Raw genomic sequence first — 19,180 nt, 5'->3', positions numbered from 1 at the left:
CTCCAGCCAGCTCTGCAGCCATTCTTCTGTAATTATGCTTTTTAAGCTTAGCACCATTGTTTCCGACCCGAGTTCCTCCCTCTTAACCTGAATGCTAAATTCTGCCATATTATGGTCGCTGTTTCTGAGGGGATCTTTCACTCTGACCTCATTTAATATGTGCTTCATTACATACCATCAGATCCAAAATTGCCTGATTCCTGGTTGGATCCATAGCATACTCTTCTTGGAATCTCAATTCGCTGTATGAATTCTTCTCTTTGGCTACCTCCTGCGGATTTGGTTTTCCCAATGTAAATGAGGATTAAAGTTGCCCATGATTAATGTGCTCACTTTGTTGTATGCCCTTATTATCTTCTGAGTAATTCTCTGTCCGACTGAAAAACCACTGTTAGAGGGCCGACAGACTATTCCTACCAGCATTGTCTTTCCCACTTACCTTTCTTACTTCCACCCATATGTTCTTGATATCGTACTTATTCCATTCCATACCAACAATACTACCCCATCACCCTTTCCTTTCTGCCTGTCCTGGCTTCTTGCTCATGGTAGAGTTGGGGATATGCAGACCGTGAGGTGTCATGTTGTTTTCAAAAAATTTTTCTGCTGCTGCTGATTGAGACACAGCGAGCATGGATGCCCAGATTTGAGTTGGTAAAACTGTTCAAAGTCTGTCCCATTTAGCATGGCAGTCATGCCACACTGCTGGTTGCAGGGTGCATTCAGTGTGCAATAGGACCTTCACTCCATAACAACTGTGCAGTGATCACTCCTATCAGTACTATCACGGACAGATGACTCTGAGGTTTCCTTCCTTGTGTTTGCCCTCATGTCATGAGACATTGTGGGTCTGGAGTTAATGTTGAGGGCTCCTAGGAAAAGTCTCTCCTAACTGTGTACCACTGTATCTAGCCAGTGATGGTGGTGAATGTATCTGGGACATTGTCATTGTCATTAATGTTAGGTATGATTCCATGAGCTTGATTGTCAGCCTGTTGCTTGACTAATCTGTGGGAATGCCTTTCCAATTTTGGCAGATGTCCCTGATGTTCATAAGGAGACTTTGCAAGGTCAAGAAGGTTCATTTGACATTGACAGAGGCACCAGAAGAAAACAATGCTGGATTGAATGCCTGGTTTCATTCCTTTCTTTGAATTTTAGAGACGCTTTAGGAAAACTGCGTGTTTTGCGTACCGTTTAAGAAGGGATTTAAAAGTCAACCACATTGCTGTGGATCTATAGTTACATGTATGCCAAATTAGGCAAGGATAACAGATTAGTGGCACGAAAGGACATCATGTAACCAGATGCTCCTTTTGAATGGTCAAGAATGATTACATGGTCACCATAAGACTAGTTTTTCACTATAAATTTTATTGAATTTGAAATTCCAGCATTTGTCATTGTGAAATTCGAACCCATGTCACAAGAACATTAGCTGGGCCCCTGGATTACTAGTCCAGTGGTGTTACCAGTGCCAGGCAAATATCCAGTTTGTAAATATTTTTGTGAAAGTCTAAGACCTGTTTAAATTGAATTCTGAGGAACGTGAATTACAATATTTTCTTGCTGATAGGCTGCTGAAAGTGGAAACACACAAGTTAGCATGAAGGAATGGATTTTACAATATGCTGAAAATGCAAGTAGTAGCGGAGATGATGACAGTGATGATCAGGATAATGAATTACCTGAGAAGACTTGTGAAAAGGAAGAACGCTTTGATCCGGTGAGTATAAAAATCATTCGAACTTGCATTTATCTTCAGATGATGAAACGTGGCATGACTTGTACTTTTCTTTCCTCTTCAGTTTTTTTCTCCTGAAGACACTGGAGGCCTGTTGATTTGTTAAAATTCCATCTATGGCCGGTGCCCATCAGCACCTCATTCAATAATGTTTTTGACTGAATTATGTTAATTTTACCAAGCTATTGCACTGTGCACGATGTCAAAATTGCTTGAAGCCTTCAAAAACAACCCATTTTGTGGCATCCCAGCAAAGGAACATTCACCCTGATTTTTAACACTTAGTTGTGTGCTGTCTGAAATTGGATAACTGGCAAAAATTGGTTAAATCAAATTTCTTGTGATTTTACCTCCCTCAGGGAAGCAGTTTCAGAAATGTCTTGGAAAAGGTTTGGTCAGTTGGAAAAGTTGGACCTGGTCCTGTTTTGTTTTCTTACCACCATTTTCTATATTACTGCATATATTTACCATAGCATATTGCACATAAAGGTCTTTTATGGAAATTCAAGGAGATTTCATTTTCTCATTGAACAGAATGAGCTTTACTTGGAGCTGACAGCAAAGCTAGTTGATGTCAAAGAACGGGCTCTATCCTTTAAACAGAATAATAACAAACAAGCTCACAGAGAAGCAGGTGAAAGAATAAAGATACTACAACAGGGTAAGAACGTAGTTCCTCACTTTGACCAATTATTGTATTGATTTCTTTTAGAAAAGTAGTTTAAAAATTAATTGCTATACTGTTAATGTAGCTGTGGCCTGGAAGGGCAAGAATTAGAGCAGTACTCAGCAAAATGTATTTTTCTGGGTCTTCTGTTGAAGATTGGGCTTAATTTGACATGGTTATATTGAAAACGAAAGTTTTTGCTGGATGACATCTGAAATAACTCCAGAAGCCAGTATCCTGTCACTAAGTCATCCTTTATTTACACATGGAGATTCCTTGACACTGATAAGCTCCCTCAGAGTGTTTTTGTCAGACTATGTAACAGAAAAGAGAACAGTAGTTATAGAACATGGAGAAAGTTTGAATTATGAGAAAAAGTGAGACAAGTCTAGGAAGAAGATTGTCTTGAATGTAAAATGTTGAATCACATTGTAAATGCAAATTATTTTGAAATTTAACATGAAAAATGACTCAGCAACGTTAAACCACATTGGAACTTCTTTGGTGAATTATTTGCGTTGAATTTCATGATATTTTGAGTCTGAATTCGAGCAGCTACTCTATGGCTGGAAGTTGCAAGTTTTCCAATTGTCCTTAAACTTTGTGCCTTGGGAAATATGGATCATGCTTTCCATTTTAACTTTTTTGGTATAGAGATTAAACAGTTGGAGAAGCATCCTGCTTTTGATCCTTCAGTCAAGATGGTAGACTTGAAGAAGAATGACAAAAGCTCACCTGAACATCCTGATGATAAGCACGAAGATGCCCTGAACCTAACCTTGCTGGAAGAATCAACACCAAAATTAAAAGAGAAATGTAAGTAACTGTATATGAAACACTTGTTTGGATAACATTTATAGCATGTTTATCATAGAACTTCTGTTCATTCTTTTATTTTAACTTTATTGCCATTATAGCAAGAAATGAACCAAAGGATGTACGGAACTTTGACTACACTTCACGAAGTTGGACAGGGAAGTCTCCCAAGCAATTTCTGATTGATTGGTGCCGCAAAAACCTCCCTACTAGTCCAGCTCCTAACTATCGCAAAATCCCTGTGGGTAGATTCTGGAAGTGTAGGTTTGTAAGTTTTGTTGTGCCCTTTATCAAAATCCACAAACTTGTTCATATTTTAGCCTTGGTAATATTAAGGATTTAATGGAAATATCTGTTTCTCTCAGCCTAACATTTCTGTTGATTTTAAGCTCCCACGGTTCATTGTTTCAAAGAAAATTTTATAGGATTCTGTTAAATTATCAGGGAGAAAAGCCATTACCATCCTTATTAGTTGATTTTTTTTCTCCTCTTAAAACTAGGGAAAAAAATTAATAAGGCATTCTATGTGCCTTTCTTAAACTCCTTCCTTGCTTCCCAAATCTATGTCCAAAATGGGAATGACATTTTAGAGTCATAGTCATAGAGCTGTACACCACATTCACTATCCTGTCTACCTGCATCTCCACTTACAAGGAACTATGAATCTGCACTCCAAGGTCTCTTTCGCTCCCCAGGACCTTACCATTAAGTGTATAAGTCCTGCCCTGATTTGCCTTTCCAAAATGCAGTACCTCACATTTATCTAAATGAAACTCCATCTGCCACTCCTCGGCCCATTGGCTCATCTGATCAAGATCCCGTTGCACTCTGAGGTAACTTTCTTCATTGTCCACCACACCTCCAAATTTTGGTGTCATCTGTAAACTTACTAACCATACCTCCTATGTTCACATCGAGTCATTTATATAAATGATGAAAAGCAGTGGACCCAGTATACCAATCCTTGTGGCACACCGTTGGTCACAGGCTTCCAGTCTGAAAAGCAACCTTCCACACTGATGCAAAATACTCATCTCGTATCTCCCACATCTCCTGTGGTTCCACGCATAGGCGGCCTTGCTGATCTTTAAGGGGCCCTATTCTATCCCTAGTTACTGTTTTGTCTTTGTATTTGTAGAATCACTTTGGATTATTCTTAACCCTGCTTGCCATACTCCTACTGCCTTTATCCTCTTCTTAGGGTTCACTTGATCCCTGCTGTCTGTACCTGACGTGTTTCCTTCTCAATTTCTCTAGTCACCCCACGTTGCCTACACCTACCAGCCTTGGCCTTGAACTTTAACTTTTAGATCCGGTCTATCCTTCTTCATCAATATTTTAAAACTAATAGACTTTTGGCCACTAGCTCCAAAGTGCTCCCAAGAGTAGGTTTTGCACCTTCTCTAGTTGGTACACCCACATACTGAATCAGAACATTTTCCTGTACACATTTTAACAAATTGCGCTCCATTCAACCCTTAACACTATGGCAGTCCCAGTCTATGTTTGGAATGTTAAAATCTCCTACCGTAACTGCACTATTATTCTTACAGATAACAGAGATCTCCTAACAATTTGTTTCTCAATTTCCTGCTGACTTGGTGGGTCTGTACTACAATCCCAATAAGGTGATGATCCCTTTCTTATTTCTTAGTTCCACCTAAATAACTTCCCTAGATGTAATCCCAGGAATATCTTCCCTAAGTACAGCTGTATTATCCCTAATCAAAAACACTACTCGCCCCCCCTCCCCCTCCCCCTCTTGCTCCTCTTTCTATCCTTCAGAAAGCATCTATACCCTGGAATATTATCTGCCAGTCCTATCCATCCCTGAGCCACGTCTCTGTAATTGCTTTTATCCCAGTCCCATGTTCCTAACCATGTCCTGAGTTCATCTGCCTTACCTGTTATTGTATTGAAATAAATGCACTCAAGCACAATTTGTAACCTCATGGCCTGGCATATCCCCCGCTCAACCATTACCATCAAGCCAGGGCATCAACCCTGGTTCAGTAGAGATTACAGGAGGGCATGCCAGGAGCAGTACCAGGCATACCTGAAGATGAGGATCAAGTTGGCAAAGCCACTAAACACAACTACTTGCACGCCAAACAGCAAAAGCAGCAAGTGATAGATATAGCTAAGCGATCTCACAACCAACGGATCAGATCTAAGCTCCGCAGTCCTGCCACATCCAGTCATGAATGGTGGTGGACAATTAAACAACTCACTGGAGGAGGAGACTCCACAAATATCTCCATCCTCAAATGATGGAAGAGCCCAGCACATCAGTGCTAAAGATAAGGCTGAAGCATCCATAGCAATCTTCAGCCAGAAGTGCCGAGTGATAGATGATAATGAAATAGTTTAGGTTAGAGTTATGGATTAGTAATTGATGGATTTTTGCTTTTGGTTAAAAACAGTTCAATTACAATAAAAGTTATTTTCTCGTTAATGGAAAACCTGTGGTGTATATTCTTTTCACCTGACAGGTAAAATTGGCAACTCTGTGGCATAATCAAATTTTTGTGATGACTAAAGGAACCGTGGGGACAGCAATAATAGATTGTTTGAATCTACATATAAACTGGAAAAATTAGACTGGCAATAGAACCTTGGATGAGTTCAGAGATTGCTTTTAAGGTAGTTTCTTAGAGCATCACGTTTTGAAACTGACCAGAGAGGAGGCTATTTTAGATATGGTATTGTGCATTGTGACAAGATGAAATAATGGTCTCCTTCATGAAATTCCAGTGTAGAAACAACTGCAGTTTACAGTTTACATCCAGTTTGAAATGTTAAAGTTGGGGTTTAGACTTGTGTTTTGAACCTAAATATGGGTACCTATTTGCATGGTCAGGTTGGGTTAAAGCACGTCAACTTGCAAACTAAGGTCAAGATATAGTAGAAACATAAGAATTGATCTCTAAGGGGATATTTCAGAATAGGTAGAACAAGTGTATTTCTAAAATAAAGCAAATTCTAAAGGGAAGACCGAGCATCAAAAGTAAACAGAAAAAATATATATCTGTGCAAAGGTGAGTGGCAGGTCAGATGATTGATCAGAATATAACAAACAGCTGAAGATGACCAAAAGATTAATTAAGACAAAGAACTTAGAATGAGAGGACCTAACTAGGAATGTAGAAATGGTTAAGAGTTTCTTCAGGTATTTACAAAAGAAAGAGAAGTCACGTGTTGGTTCTCCAGAGACTGAGAATGGGGAGTTAAGAGTAGATAAGAAGAAAATGGCAGGTGAAGTGAACAAACATTTTGCCCCTGGCTTCATTGTAGAGAATACAGTAACAATTGTGGTAATACCTGTAAATCAGGAGGTGGAAGAGAGATGGAAACTTAGTGAATATTCCAGTCAAGGGGGAAGTGATATCAGGCTAATATCAAGTGATATTAGATTTATGAAGCGGTAGGCTGTCCAATCTCCAGGGTCAGTCGGATTTCATCCTGTAATGTTGCTCATGTATTGTGTTAATTTTCCAAAATTCCTGTGATTCAGGAATGATTCCATTGGAAAGCAACAAATATAGCCCTTCCACCCAAGAATAGATGGAAGCACGAAACAGGAAACTATAGGCAGTTAGCTTGACATCTGTTGTGGAGATAGTGTTGGAATCAATTGTTAAAGACACCATAGTTGCACACACAGACAAACTTAAGATAATCTGGAAGGGTCAGCATGGTTTCCTCAAAGGGAAAGCATGTTTAGACATTTTATTGGAGTTCTTTGAAGGAGCAACGTACTGTACAATAAAAATAAGCTTTTAGACATGCTGTACTTGGTTCTCAGACAGAATTTGATAAAGTGCTACATCAAAGGTTATTGCAGAAAATCAAAACTCATGGTGTTGGCAGTAATACATGTGGGAAAACGTCAAGGTGTTGGCAGGAAGAATAAAAACGTAGAGAATTGTTCAAATGGAGAACAAATGCACAATTCTGAGGTGTAGAAGGAATTAGGTATTCCGGTGCACAAAAGAAGTTAGTGTGCAGGTATGGTACATGAGCAACTCATTCACTTATTGATTATGAATTATAAAGGAAGGCTGTGGAGGCAGGGTCATTGATACTCTGAAGGTAGCAATTGATAGATTCTTATTAGGCTGTGGAATCAAGAGTTAGCAATGATAGATATGCATGTTGGAATTGAAGCACAGACAGATCAGACATGATCTTATTGAATGGCAGAGCAGGCTTTAGGGACTGATTTGACTACACTTAGTTCATATGTTCATATGTGTAATTTTATAATTTATTATTTTGGTACACTATATGAATTTAATATATTTAAATATATAAATGCACAGCACCCTATGTTATCAAGGCAAAAGGAATTTGTACATACATTGCAGCTTTTTTGAAAAATGGATTTGTGGAAAAAGCTAATCCCTGTTGTATCCCACTTGACAGCACCCTGGTCTGAGAATTCTGATGAGCAGTTAGCTGTTGCTACATCTGTATGTTGATATGTCCCCACCAATGAGCACCGTCCTCTCATCGTGTAGTCCTTGCTTCAAGTCAGTTTTTACGTCATAGTCCTGATGAGTGCAAGATAAAAAGCTTCAGCTTCTTTCTCTTTTTAACAATGTTTATTATTTAATTAATAATGCTGTATGATGTGGGAGCTGTGGTGTTATGTAGAGAAAAAGAAATGAGACAAGTACACAAATTAGCTCATTTGTGATATTCTTTCCCAAGAATAGGATAAGGGAATAAATTTCAAAATAGCACAACTGCTGAGCTGATCGTTATGATTGCAAATGTTTCCCACGATTATGCAATGACATAAATCTGCCACTAAGTATTATTTTTATTTTGTTCAGTGTAAGAGTAAACAGGCAGAAAGATGGAATACTGGAAGTATGTCCCACAATTCTCACAGAGGATGCCATGCAAGCCCAACATCTGGCATCTACATTGGCCCTGTGGCATTTAGTAAGAGGACAGGTAAGGTTATGCATTTAATATACATTGCCATTGAATACATTTGGAAGCCTGCATTTTTTTGTTCTATGTCTCAGGAAATGGACAGTCAGAAGTCGCACAATACTTGAACAAAAGAACATATGTATATTTTTGAATAAAAGCTTTATATAAATGACTTTTGCAAAGGATTTTAACATAAACTGCTAAAAGAAAGATTCAACGTTTTTCTCCAATAATATCTACGAAGATGTCAACCCCAGAGAAGTCTTTTCATTTCAGGAATTCCCAGTCGGCTGACTTGATGCACATCACATATGTAGTTCTCTCTGTCTCTCCCAGCACACACACCAATATAAATGAACTAACCTTTTCTAGCCCCCCTCCTCAGACTGCAGAAACTACTTTAGACCTCTGTCCAGCTCTGCTGGCCTGGAGATTGCTTTCCAACTCTGGAGACTTCTTTAAAAAACTGAAAACCGCACCTTTGCTGGTATGAATTCTCTTCTTCTGAACTTAACCTGCTTGTGGCCTATGTCATCTGTTTCTGTTAATCATAACATTCCCTTTATAAATGTTCAGCAATCAACCTCCCATGTAGCGGTTTGAGTCATCTAGCTCAAGAGTCATGCTTTCTTATCTTTAGTTCATTGTTCCAAATGACTTTCTAACTCTTTCCATTATGTAAATTGTCAACTTCTCAGAACTAAGAACTAGAATCTATTGTTCGACCACTTTCAAATTTAAGCTGCCAAATAATAATAACATATATTTGTCACTCTTGATATGCAGTAACTTCATAGAAAATATATTTGTGTGGATGCTAAGCAAATGTATAATCTGACTCTGTGGTGCCTGCTGCCATCCACAAATAGTCAGATCACCTTATACTTATTTACTAGGTAAGTGGTCATTGATATATAGATCTGCGGACCTGTAATTTATGAGAAGATAATATTTTAATTGCAGGTGAAATGAGAGGGAGAGTAAATTATCAGTCTTTGCAGTTTTGTTTCCCAGTTAAATATCTCTTTTTATACAGAAGCTAAGCAGTATAGTTTTTTCCTGAGGAAATGTAATTGAAATTTTATTGCTTTGTCAGCAAACACTCATTTGAAGTAACATCAATTTTGACAGCATCGAACAGACTATGCACTGCTCTAGCAATCCTGTTTGTTTGACTTCGTTCTTTCAACTGCCCTAATTGCTTAAATGTATTGTGAATTAAATACTAGAAAAATCAATGGAACTTTGAAAGGTCTATTTGATTTCTTCTGTTGCAAAAGATAATTTTGGCTCATTGTCTGTTACTTTTTTTTTGAAGAAGCAAAAAAAAATCCCATTGAAATAACAGCCATTAGATTCATTTCTTCATGTTGTGCCTTCTCTTGCGATCGTAGGAGGAGAAGTAGACCATTCAATCCCTCAAGCCTCCTCTGCCATTCAATAACATGATAGCTGATCTGTTTGTATTTCAAATTTCACATTCTCTCCATCTTGAATAACCCTTTAATCCTCTGCCAAACAGAAGCTATCCATCTCTCTGTCTTAAATATATTCAATGACTCTGCCTCCGCTGCTTTGAGAGGTAGAGACTTCTAAACTTCTGCTGAGACAAAAATTCCTCTCATCACTACCCTGAAAAGATGATTCCTAATTTCAAGTCAGTGCCCACTTGTTCAGAACTTGCCCACAAGAGGGAACTTGTCGATACCATTCCAATAAGATCATAAGATGAGGGACAGAAATAGGTTATTCAGCTAATTGAGTCCACTCTGCCTTTCAGTGCAATCATGGCTAACCTGATAATATTCAACTCCACTTTCCTGTGTTATCTCCATAACCTTTGATTCCTTTAATGATAAGAAATCTGTCTATCTCAGCCTTGAATACACTTGGCCTTGACAAGCCTCTGTAGTAAAGATTTCCACAGATTCACAGTACTCTGTGAGAAACAAAATGCTGTACATCGTTGTCTTAAATAGGTGACTCCTTAGTTTGCGATTTTGCCCTCTGGTCCTAGAGTCTTTTTGCATCAAGCCCTCAAGAATGTTGCATGTTTCAATATGATCTCCTGTCATTATATAGAACTCCAATGAGTACAAGCTGAACCTAGTTGCCTCTCCTCATGAACTGGTTCATTCATATACCGTAAGTCAGCTTCGTGAACCTTTCTCTGCACTGCCTCTAATGCCAGTATATCTCCCCTTAGGTATTGGTCCGAAAACTGTTCAGTATTCCAGCTACAGTCTGACCAGTGGCTTGTATAGTTTTAACAAGACCTTCCTATTTTTATTTCCCAATCCCTCTGAAATAAAGCCCAATATTCCATTTGCCTTCCCCTATTATCTACTAACCTTGCATGCCAGCTTTTTGTGATTCATTAACTCGTGCCCCAGATCTGTCTGTGGTGTGACAATCTGCAGTCTTTTCCAATTTAAATACTATTCAACTCTTCTATTTTTGCCAAAATGGATAGCCTCACATTTTCTCTCATTATATTCCATCTGTTAAGTTTTTCCCACTCGCTTTACCTGTCTGTAACCCCTTCTAAACTTCTCTGTCATTCTCAAGACTTGTTGTCTTGTATATTCTTGTGTCATCCACAAACCTGGCCACATTCACTTTTTCTCATCCAAGTCATCAATATATATCGTGAACAATTATAGTCCCAAACCTTGTGGCATTCCATACATGCTACATGCTATCAATGTAAAAATGCCCCCTTCATCCCAACACTGTCTTCTATTCATTGATCAATCCTCTGATCATGCTAATCGACTTCACCAACGCCATGGGTTCTTATTGTGCAGCCCTATGTGCGGTACTTTGTGGAATGTTTTTATAAGTTCAGATATATTGCATCTACTGGTTCCCCTTCGTGTTCCCTGCTTGTTAGTTCCTCATGACTGTGGTAAATTTGTCATGCATTTTTATCCTTTCATGAAACAGTATTGATTCTGTTTGATGATGTATTAAGTGTTTTTAAGTGCTTTGTTGTTACATCCTTCATAATAGATTCTAACATTTTCCCAACAGTGCACACTAAGCTAATTTGCCCATAAGTTAATTGTTATATGCCTCCTTCCCTTTTTAAATAATGTTGCATTGGCAGAATCTAAGGATTCTTGGATTATTATCTACAACCATGATCTTTGCAGCTACTTCATTTAAAATTTTAGTCATCCACTCAGAATGTTAGTTATTTCAGTTAAATGAACCTATACTGTTCTGAACTCCAGTATAACCAATCGCAGTGTCTTCATAAGAGAACGCACTCATTCCAGGTCTCAATCCAGTGAGCCTCCCCTGAACCGCCTTCAGTGCATTGGCATTCATCCTTATGTTGTGGACCAGATCAACCACCTTCAAATATATCAAGGAGATAGCCGAGTCTCTAACTTTTATCTAATTTAAAGGCAAGTGTTCCAGATGTAATTCGATTAGTTACACTGCTTGGCTTTAAGCAAAACACCCTTTATTTTTAGCCCACAGTTAAAATACAAACAAAAGAGAGAAGATTTGGTATAACTTCAACTCTCTTGGAAAACTTAACAGAATAATAGATTATTTAACTACTAAACAGCAACTATTCTGACATAGTAATGTCCCATAAACACACCCTTGGCAAAGGTAAAGTCAGTAAAACAGATTGTCACACAACAGAGAGAGCGGGAGACGTAGCAACTTCCACAGCCAGCTTCAAAGCTCCAACAACTCCTTTAAAGCTAAATTAAAACCCTGGTTCTGTGGGAGTCTGACTCCACCTGTTCATACTGCTTCTGTTGTTCCAACTTTTTAAAAAAAAAAAATCAAAGCTTCATAAGCTGCTTATTGGCTCAAAACTTCTTTCCAAAAAAAATGACAAAATACATCTCTTAAAGCCATTGTATCATCACACTTAAATACTGAATATTGAGATATGGTCTCACCAGTGACCTATATAACCAGCATAATATCCATCATCATCTTGATTGCATCTTTTACCTGCATACTAATCTTTTGTGACTCATGTGTTATGTAAATTCTAAGAGATTATGAGCTCTGAGATACAGATGGATCTGGATGTCCTAGTGCGTGAATCACAAAGTTAGCATGCAGGTACCAGCGACTGATAATAGAGTATTGTATTATTTCTCACTCATAATAAATGATAAAAGTAAGGAGAATATGCTTCATTTACACAGAACATGAGAGAGACACATCTTGAACAGTGTGCACAGTATTGGTCAACATATTTCAGGAAGGCCATTTAGAAGAGTGAGAGGTGGTTTAATTGAAATATGCAAATTCGAAGCAGAAGTTGGCCATTTGGCCCTTCTTGCCTGTTCTGTCATTGAATAAGGTAATGGCTGATGTATTTGCGTTTCAAATTTCACATTTACATGTATTCAATAACTTTTTTGATTCCCTTTCCTAACAATAAAATGAACAATAACCTTCTTAAAGATATTCAATGACCTTGCTACCTCAGAAGGTGGAGGTGGTAAGATCCAAAGTTGCACAATACTTTGAGAGGAAAAACTTCTCCTTACTGACTTTCTAAAAACAGTGTCCCCTAGTTCTGGAGTCACTAACAAGAGTTAAGATCTTTCCAAGTCCACTTCTTCAAAACCCCTGACCATTCTATCCACTATGAACATTCAGGATCTTTATAAACTTCAATCAAATCATCCCTTGCCCTTCAAAGCTCTATTGAAAATAAACTCAGCCTATTCAATATTTCCTCAAGACTAAAACACTAATTTCAGGTATCAATCTAATAAATTTGCTCTGAACAATTTCTAGTGTATTTGCATCCTTCCCTAAATAAGGAGACCAAAACTGCAGACTGTATTCCAAATGTGGTCTCATCATTGCCTTGTGTATCACACTCTGTGATTAATGGAATAACAAAATAGCCTATTTTAAGCAAGAATTGTCACTTTCTTTTTGGAGGAGGTCTTGTTTTTGGATATACGAATGGAATGACTGTATTTTCGAACCTCTGTATATCGAGCTTTAGCACTTTTCTTTTAAAATTTCAGGCCGTACATCAGTTGCTCCCACCTACATATCGAGATGTGTGGATTGAATGGAGTGAAGCTGAGAAGAAGAAAACTGAAACAAGGCAGATAGAAAAGAATAAACCACGAGACCAATTTATTACCAAATTGTTACACACACTAAAACAGAAACCATCCACTTGTATTTCATCAACAGCAGAAGATCCAGAAGATTCCTGGGAGAATTTGATAACTGAGGACGACTTCAGAAGCTTATCTATTGCTAAGGAGAGGGAAGATAATTTGAACACTGCAAAGATTATTTTAAAAAACTTGCAATGTTCTGTCAAGTTTCAGAAACTTCTAAAGGAGAGGCAACTATTACCTGTCTTTCAACACAGAACACAAATTCTTGAAACTCTGAGAAGGCATCGAGTGGTGGTTGTTGCAGGTGAAACAGGCAGTGGGAAGAGCACACAAATACCTCAGTTCATTTTGGATGATTTACTATCAAGTGACACTACACAATGCAATATTATTTGTACCCAACCGCGAAGGATTTCAGCAGTGAGTCTGGCAACACGGGTTTGTGAAGAACTGGGTTGTGAAGAAGGTCCTGGGGGAAAGGTAAGATATAGCCTATTTCTGCGGTGAATTGGGTTTTTTTGGAAATAAAAATTCCTAGCCCTTGCCTGAGGAAGCATGCATTTTTTCATCCTAATTGAAAAATTAGGGCAAAAAAAAGCAAAAATTGAATAGACTCGGGCTATTTACCTTGGAGTGTCAGAGGTTTATAAAATCGTGAGGGCCATGGATAGAGTAAATAAGCAAGGTCTTTTCCCCAGGTTGGGGGAGGCCAAAATTCAAGGGCATAGGTTTAAGCTGAGAGGGGAAAGATATAAAAGGGATCTAAGGGACAACTGTTTCATGCAGAGGGTGGTGCGTGTACGGAATGAACTACCGAGGGAAGTGGTAGAGGCTGGTTCAAGTACAACATTTAAATGGCATCTGGATGGAATACGAATAGGAAGGGTTGAGTGGTATGTGGGCCAAACGGGACTTGATTTATTTAGGATATCTGTTCAGGATGGACGAGTTGGACTGAATGGTCTGTTTCTGTACTGTGTATCTCTATGACTCGAAATCAAAAGAGGTTAATATTAAGTGAGTAATTGAAAATAAAGTACGCAGCTTGTGTTATCAGCTAGTAACCTTTTATTTCAGATTTTCTCTTCGATATTAATATCAATGTTAAGAACTTGTTTATATAAGAAACACTATTCTTGTCCGAATCCATGTTTTGTGAACTTACGTAGATGAGGGCAGAAGATGTATCGTACATAAAAAGAGGAAATCTAGCAGCTTGGAACCATTGAGATTGGAGAAATGTGGGAATTCTGGTTGAGGTTAGATGGCATTGACTAAGGTACCAGATATGACCATGGTAAACTCAGCCCTGTCAACCCTGATGAGTCTTCCGTATCAACATCTGAGAGGCTAGTGCCTAAATTGGGAGTGTTGTCTCACAGACTAGTCCAGAAACAGCCTGACGGCCATGCTGTCGAAATCATACGTTGCACACAATGTTCCAGACAATACTATCATCATCAATGGGCATGTTCTGTCCCACCAGAAGGAGAGACCCATCAGAGGTGACAGCAGAGTGGTATACAATTGTGAGGGAGTTCCTTTGGAAGTCACCAACACTTACACGAGACACCATGAAGTCGCAAACCATTAGGTTAAACATAGGCAAGGAAATTTCCTGCTCATGCTCAAGAACTAACTGTCTTGGTTGATGAATCAGTACTCCTCCTTGTTGTACAGACTTCACTGTCCACCACCAAAATGACTCAGCAGTGCAACTGCTGACTGAACTAGTAAGTCTTAAAGGACATAGCTGCTAGACTGTCTCTGTGGTTGTTGGTGAGGGTACCACAAAAGCGAAAAACATACTTGACGTCGTCCTCTCCAGTCTGTCTGCCACAGATCCAAATGTCCATGACAGTACTGGTGAGAGTGACCACTGCACAGTCTGGTGGACACTAAGTCCCTCTCACATAGAGAATATCCTCCATCATATTGTTATCCAAGCTGAATGTAGTAGACTTTAAACAGATCTATCAACTTAATGCATCAACTGGCCATCCCGAGGCCCAATCTGCAATCTTGTGGCATGACTTATCCCCCTTCCTATCAATGATATCAAGTCAGGCGATCAATGCTGGTGCAATGAAAAGTGTAGGAGGGCATTACAAGAAACAGCACCAGGTATACCTAAAAGTTAAGCGTCAAACTAGTGAATCTACAAAACAGGACTTGTGTGCTAAACAGAATACTTGGACAGAGCTTGGTGATTTCAAAATAATTGGATCAGATTTATGCTCTGCACTCCTGTTGTGAATGATGGTAGACAATTAAACTGCTCTCTGGAGGACGAAGATCCACAAACATTTCAATCCCCAATGAAAGAGGAGGCCAGCACCTTAGTGCAAAAGATAAGACTGAGGCATATGCAGTGATCTTCAGCTGAAGTGCAGAAAGGATGATCCATATCTGCTCCTCCAGAGGTTGCCAACATCACCGATCTGAGTCTTTAGCCATTTTGCTTCACTCCACATGATATCAAGAAATTGGTGGAGACATTGATGCTGCAATGACCATGGGCCCTGACAAAGTAACTAAAAATGTGTGTGCTCCAGAACCTGCTGCTCCCCTATCCAAGTTGTTCCAGATACTGAAGCAGTCCATGTACAAATACAGCACGACTGAGACAATATCCAGGTTTGGGCTTGCAAATGGCAAGTGATGTTCATGTCACACAATTGCCAGGGATGGACCATCTCGACAAGAGAGAGAATGCACCCACTGCGCTTGGATATTCAGTGGCATTTCTATCTCGCCTCCCCATCACCACCACCGCCATCAAAATCCATTGACCAGAAATTAAACTGGACTTGCCACATAAATACTGTCACTACAAAAGCAGGCCAGAGGCTAAGAATCCTGCAATGATAAACTCAGCTGACTCCAAAGCTTGTCCACCAGCTACAAGGCACAAGTCAGGAGTGCAATGAAATATTCCCCAGTTGCCTGGATAAGTACAGCTCTAGCAACACTCAAGAAACTTGACACTATCAGTACAAAACCCATTTGATATACACTACATCCACGATCATTCACTCTCTCCAACACCAACATTCGATAGTACTATTGATCTACGTTCCCAAGATGCAAGCCTCCTTGGATAACACCTTCAAAACCATGACCCCTGCAAACTGGAAGGACAGACTCAGCAGATGCATGGTAATAGAACCACCTGCAAATTCCTCTCTCCAAGCTACTTGCCATTCTGAAATGGAAATACATCCCCATTCCTTCGGTGTCATTGGTTCAAGATTCTGCACTCCCTCTAAGTGTATTGTGGGTGTACCTACACCAAATAGATTACAGCGGTTTAAGGAGGCAGCTCACCACCACTAAATCAACAGCAACTAGGGATGAGCAATTAATGTTGGCTCACCCATCTGATGAATTAACAAAAAATTTTGCTCTTTTAAAAAAAATCCAATTACTTATAGAACTTTCTTTGCCTTTTGCTGTGAGCACCCTCACTGTCTGTTCCACTCCACTTTAGCCAACAGCATAAAAATCATCATTTTCCGGCCCCCTTTTCTCCTGAAGAAGAATCATTGAGCTCAAAATGTTAACTCTTTCGCTACATATTCTGTGAGAGTTGTGGAGTTTCTTGAGCACTTTGTTTTATTTTCGAATAGCTGGCATCCATTGTATTTTCCTTTTATGTAAGTGTTAAAGATCTTGGTTTACATTTTTCAATGATTTTTTTAATATGTAGATCATGGAATTGGAGAATTACCTTGACAGGATGTAGCTGAAATACCAAAAGGAGAGCTTAGTATGGGCTGCTTTGAATTTACAGGCAGATTTCTGACTTTTGTCTTGTAAGTTTTATCTGGGTTGATTGCTTCCTGCATAAGACTATCAACTGAATAAGAACAGTCATAGTCAACTTGAACATCTTGAAAGATGAATTTGTTGTTAGGATAAAAGCCAATTTATAATTTCTGGGTTGTGTTTTGATTCACTCGTATCTTGAACACTGTATTCTTAATAAGAAACATACTTTTGTAATTTGAGTTGATGTCTCCATTTGCAGAACTCTCTTTGTGGTTATCAAATCAGACTGGAATCAAAAATTGGAGAATTGTGTAAGCTTTTGTACTGCACTACTGGTGTTCTTCTGCGGAAACTGCAGCACGATGCATTTCTCACAACTGTGTCTCATGTCATTGTTGATGAGGTAAGACCTCGTTTTACTCCTGTCCAGTGCTACTCTACAATGATTGGAGCTGTTGCGGTATTATTTATTATTTTGTTATTCAGTATTAGAATTCTGAATTCTAAAGCGTACAACTAAGAGACAAGGTTTGGTACAGCACTGCAGCATGTGATGCTTCTTATCACTTAAACTACTGTAGACCTCAACTTGCCCAACTAATTAACTTTTCCAAATAAGGTTGGTGCTTTGATTTTGTACCTGTGGGAGATTAATTAATAATAAACAGGAATTCCCTTTAGACCCACTGATGTTTGGTTGTCCACTGTTGCAAAACATCGTAGTTAAAGCAGATGTGACAACTCTTAAATGAAAATTATTGACTTAACCAGTTTTTTAATACCCATTTCTTGATTGTTCCTTTATGTCTGTTACAGGTTCATGAGAGAAGTGTACAATCAGATTTTCTGTTAATCATATTGAAGGAGCTAATGCAAAAACGTTCAAATCTGAACCTAATTTTGATGAGTGCAACTGTGGACAGTGATAAATTTGCTCGGTACTTTGGACATTGTCCTGTTATCAATATCCCTGGGAGAATTTATCCAGTTCAGGTGAGGGCAAAAAAAGAAAAGCTAATGTTCTACTTTTTTATTGAGCACCTTTACAGTACTGGTCTACAATAATGTGACAAAGATGATCAGAATTTCAAATTCATTAGTCCACATGGGCAAGTGCTTCATTTAATTCATCAACAACCTCGTAATAGGAGACAGTGAAACTGCTTTACGTTGTTCATATTCAAATCATTGATATGAATATAGAAGGTATGGTTAGTAAATTTGGCACCAAAATGGCAGGTGTAATGGACAATGAAGAATGTTACCTCAGGGTGCAATGGGATTTTGATTAGATGGGCCAATGGCTGAAGAGTGGCGGATGGAGTTTAATTTAGATAAATGTGAGGTGCTGCATTTTGGAAAGGCTAATCAGGCCAGGACTTATACACTTAATGGTAAGGTCCTGGGGAGTGTTGTTGAACAAAGAGACATTGCAGTGCAGGTTCATAGTTCCTTGAAAGTAGAGTTGCAGGTAGATAGAATAGTGAAGAAGGCATTTGGTATGCTTGCCATTATTGGTCAGTGCATTGAATTTAGGATTTGGGGGTCATATTGCGGCTGTACAAGACATTGGCTAGGCCAGTATTGAAAAACTGCTTACAATTCTGGTCTCCCTGCTACCAGAAGGATGTTGTGAAACTTAAGTGTTCAGAGAAAGTTTACAAGGATGTTGCCAGAGTTGGAGGGTTTGAGCTAATAGGGAGAGGCTGAATAGACTGGGGTTTTCCCTGGACCATTTGGAGGTTGAGGAGTGACCTTTTATAAAATCATGAAGTGCATGAATGGTTAAATAGACAAGGTCTTTTTCCTGGGGTGGGGGAGTCCAAAACTAAAGGGCATAGGTTGAAGATGAGAGGGGAAAGATATAAAAGGAACCTAAGGGGCAACTTTTCCAGGCAGAGAGTCGTGAAGGTATAGAATGAGCCATCAGAGGAAGTTGTGGAGGCTGGTACAATTGCATCATTTAAAAGGCATCTGGATGGGTATATGAATAGGAAAGGTTTAGAGGGATATGGGCTAAGTGCTGGCAATTGGGACTAGATTTATATTGAATATCTGTTCAGCATGGACGAGTTGGACTGAAGGGTCTGTCTCTGTGCTTTATACTCTGTG

At 38.9% G+C, this 19,180-nt stretch overlaps 1 protein-coding gene across 1 annotated transcript in view; it reads left to right on the top strand.

Moving 5' to 3' along the window:
* The window catches only part of dhx29 (DEAH (Asp-Glu-Ala-His) box polypeptide 29), a 116,359-nt gene that overhangs the window by 38,450 nt on the left and 58,729 nt on the right, over positions 1-19,180 (top strand). Inside the window, exons 14-21 of the mRNA XM_048596975.1 lie at positions 1,577-1,726; positions 2,279-2,405; positions 3,066-3,227; positions 3,329-3,491; positions 8,066-8,189; positions 13,193-13,777; positions 17,328-17,471; positions 17,885-18,061. Of these exons, the coding sequence (XP_048452932.1) occupies positions 1,577-1,726; positions 2,279-2,405; positions 3,066-3,227; positions 3,329-3,491; positions 8,066-8,189; positions 13,193-13,777; positions 17,328-17,471; positions 17,885-18,061 (1,632 nt within the window). The remainder of the gene's footprint in view (positions 1-1,576; positions 1,727-2,278; positions 2,406-3,065; positions 3,228-3,328; positions 3,492-8,065; positions 8,190-13,192; positions 13,778-17,327; positions 17,472-17,884; positions 18,062-19,180) is intronic.

This window comes from Rhincodon typus, chromosome 1, assembly GCF_021869965.1.
Source record: "Rhincodon typus isolate 14 chromosome 1, sRhiTyp1.1, whole genome shotgun sequence".
In the NCBI taxonomy this organism is placed as follows: domain Eukaryota; kingdom Metazoa; phylum Chordata; class Chondrichthyes; order Orectolobiformes; family Rhincodontidae; genus Rhincodon; species Rhincodon typus.
This window is presented reverse-complemented; position numbering and strand designations above follow the sequence as displayed.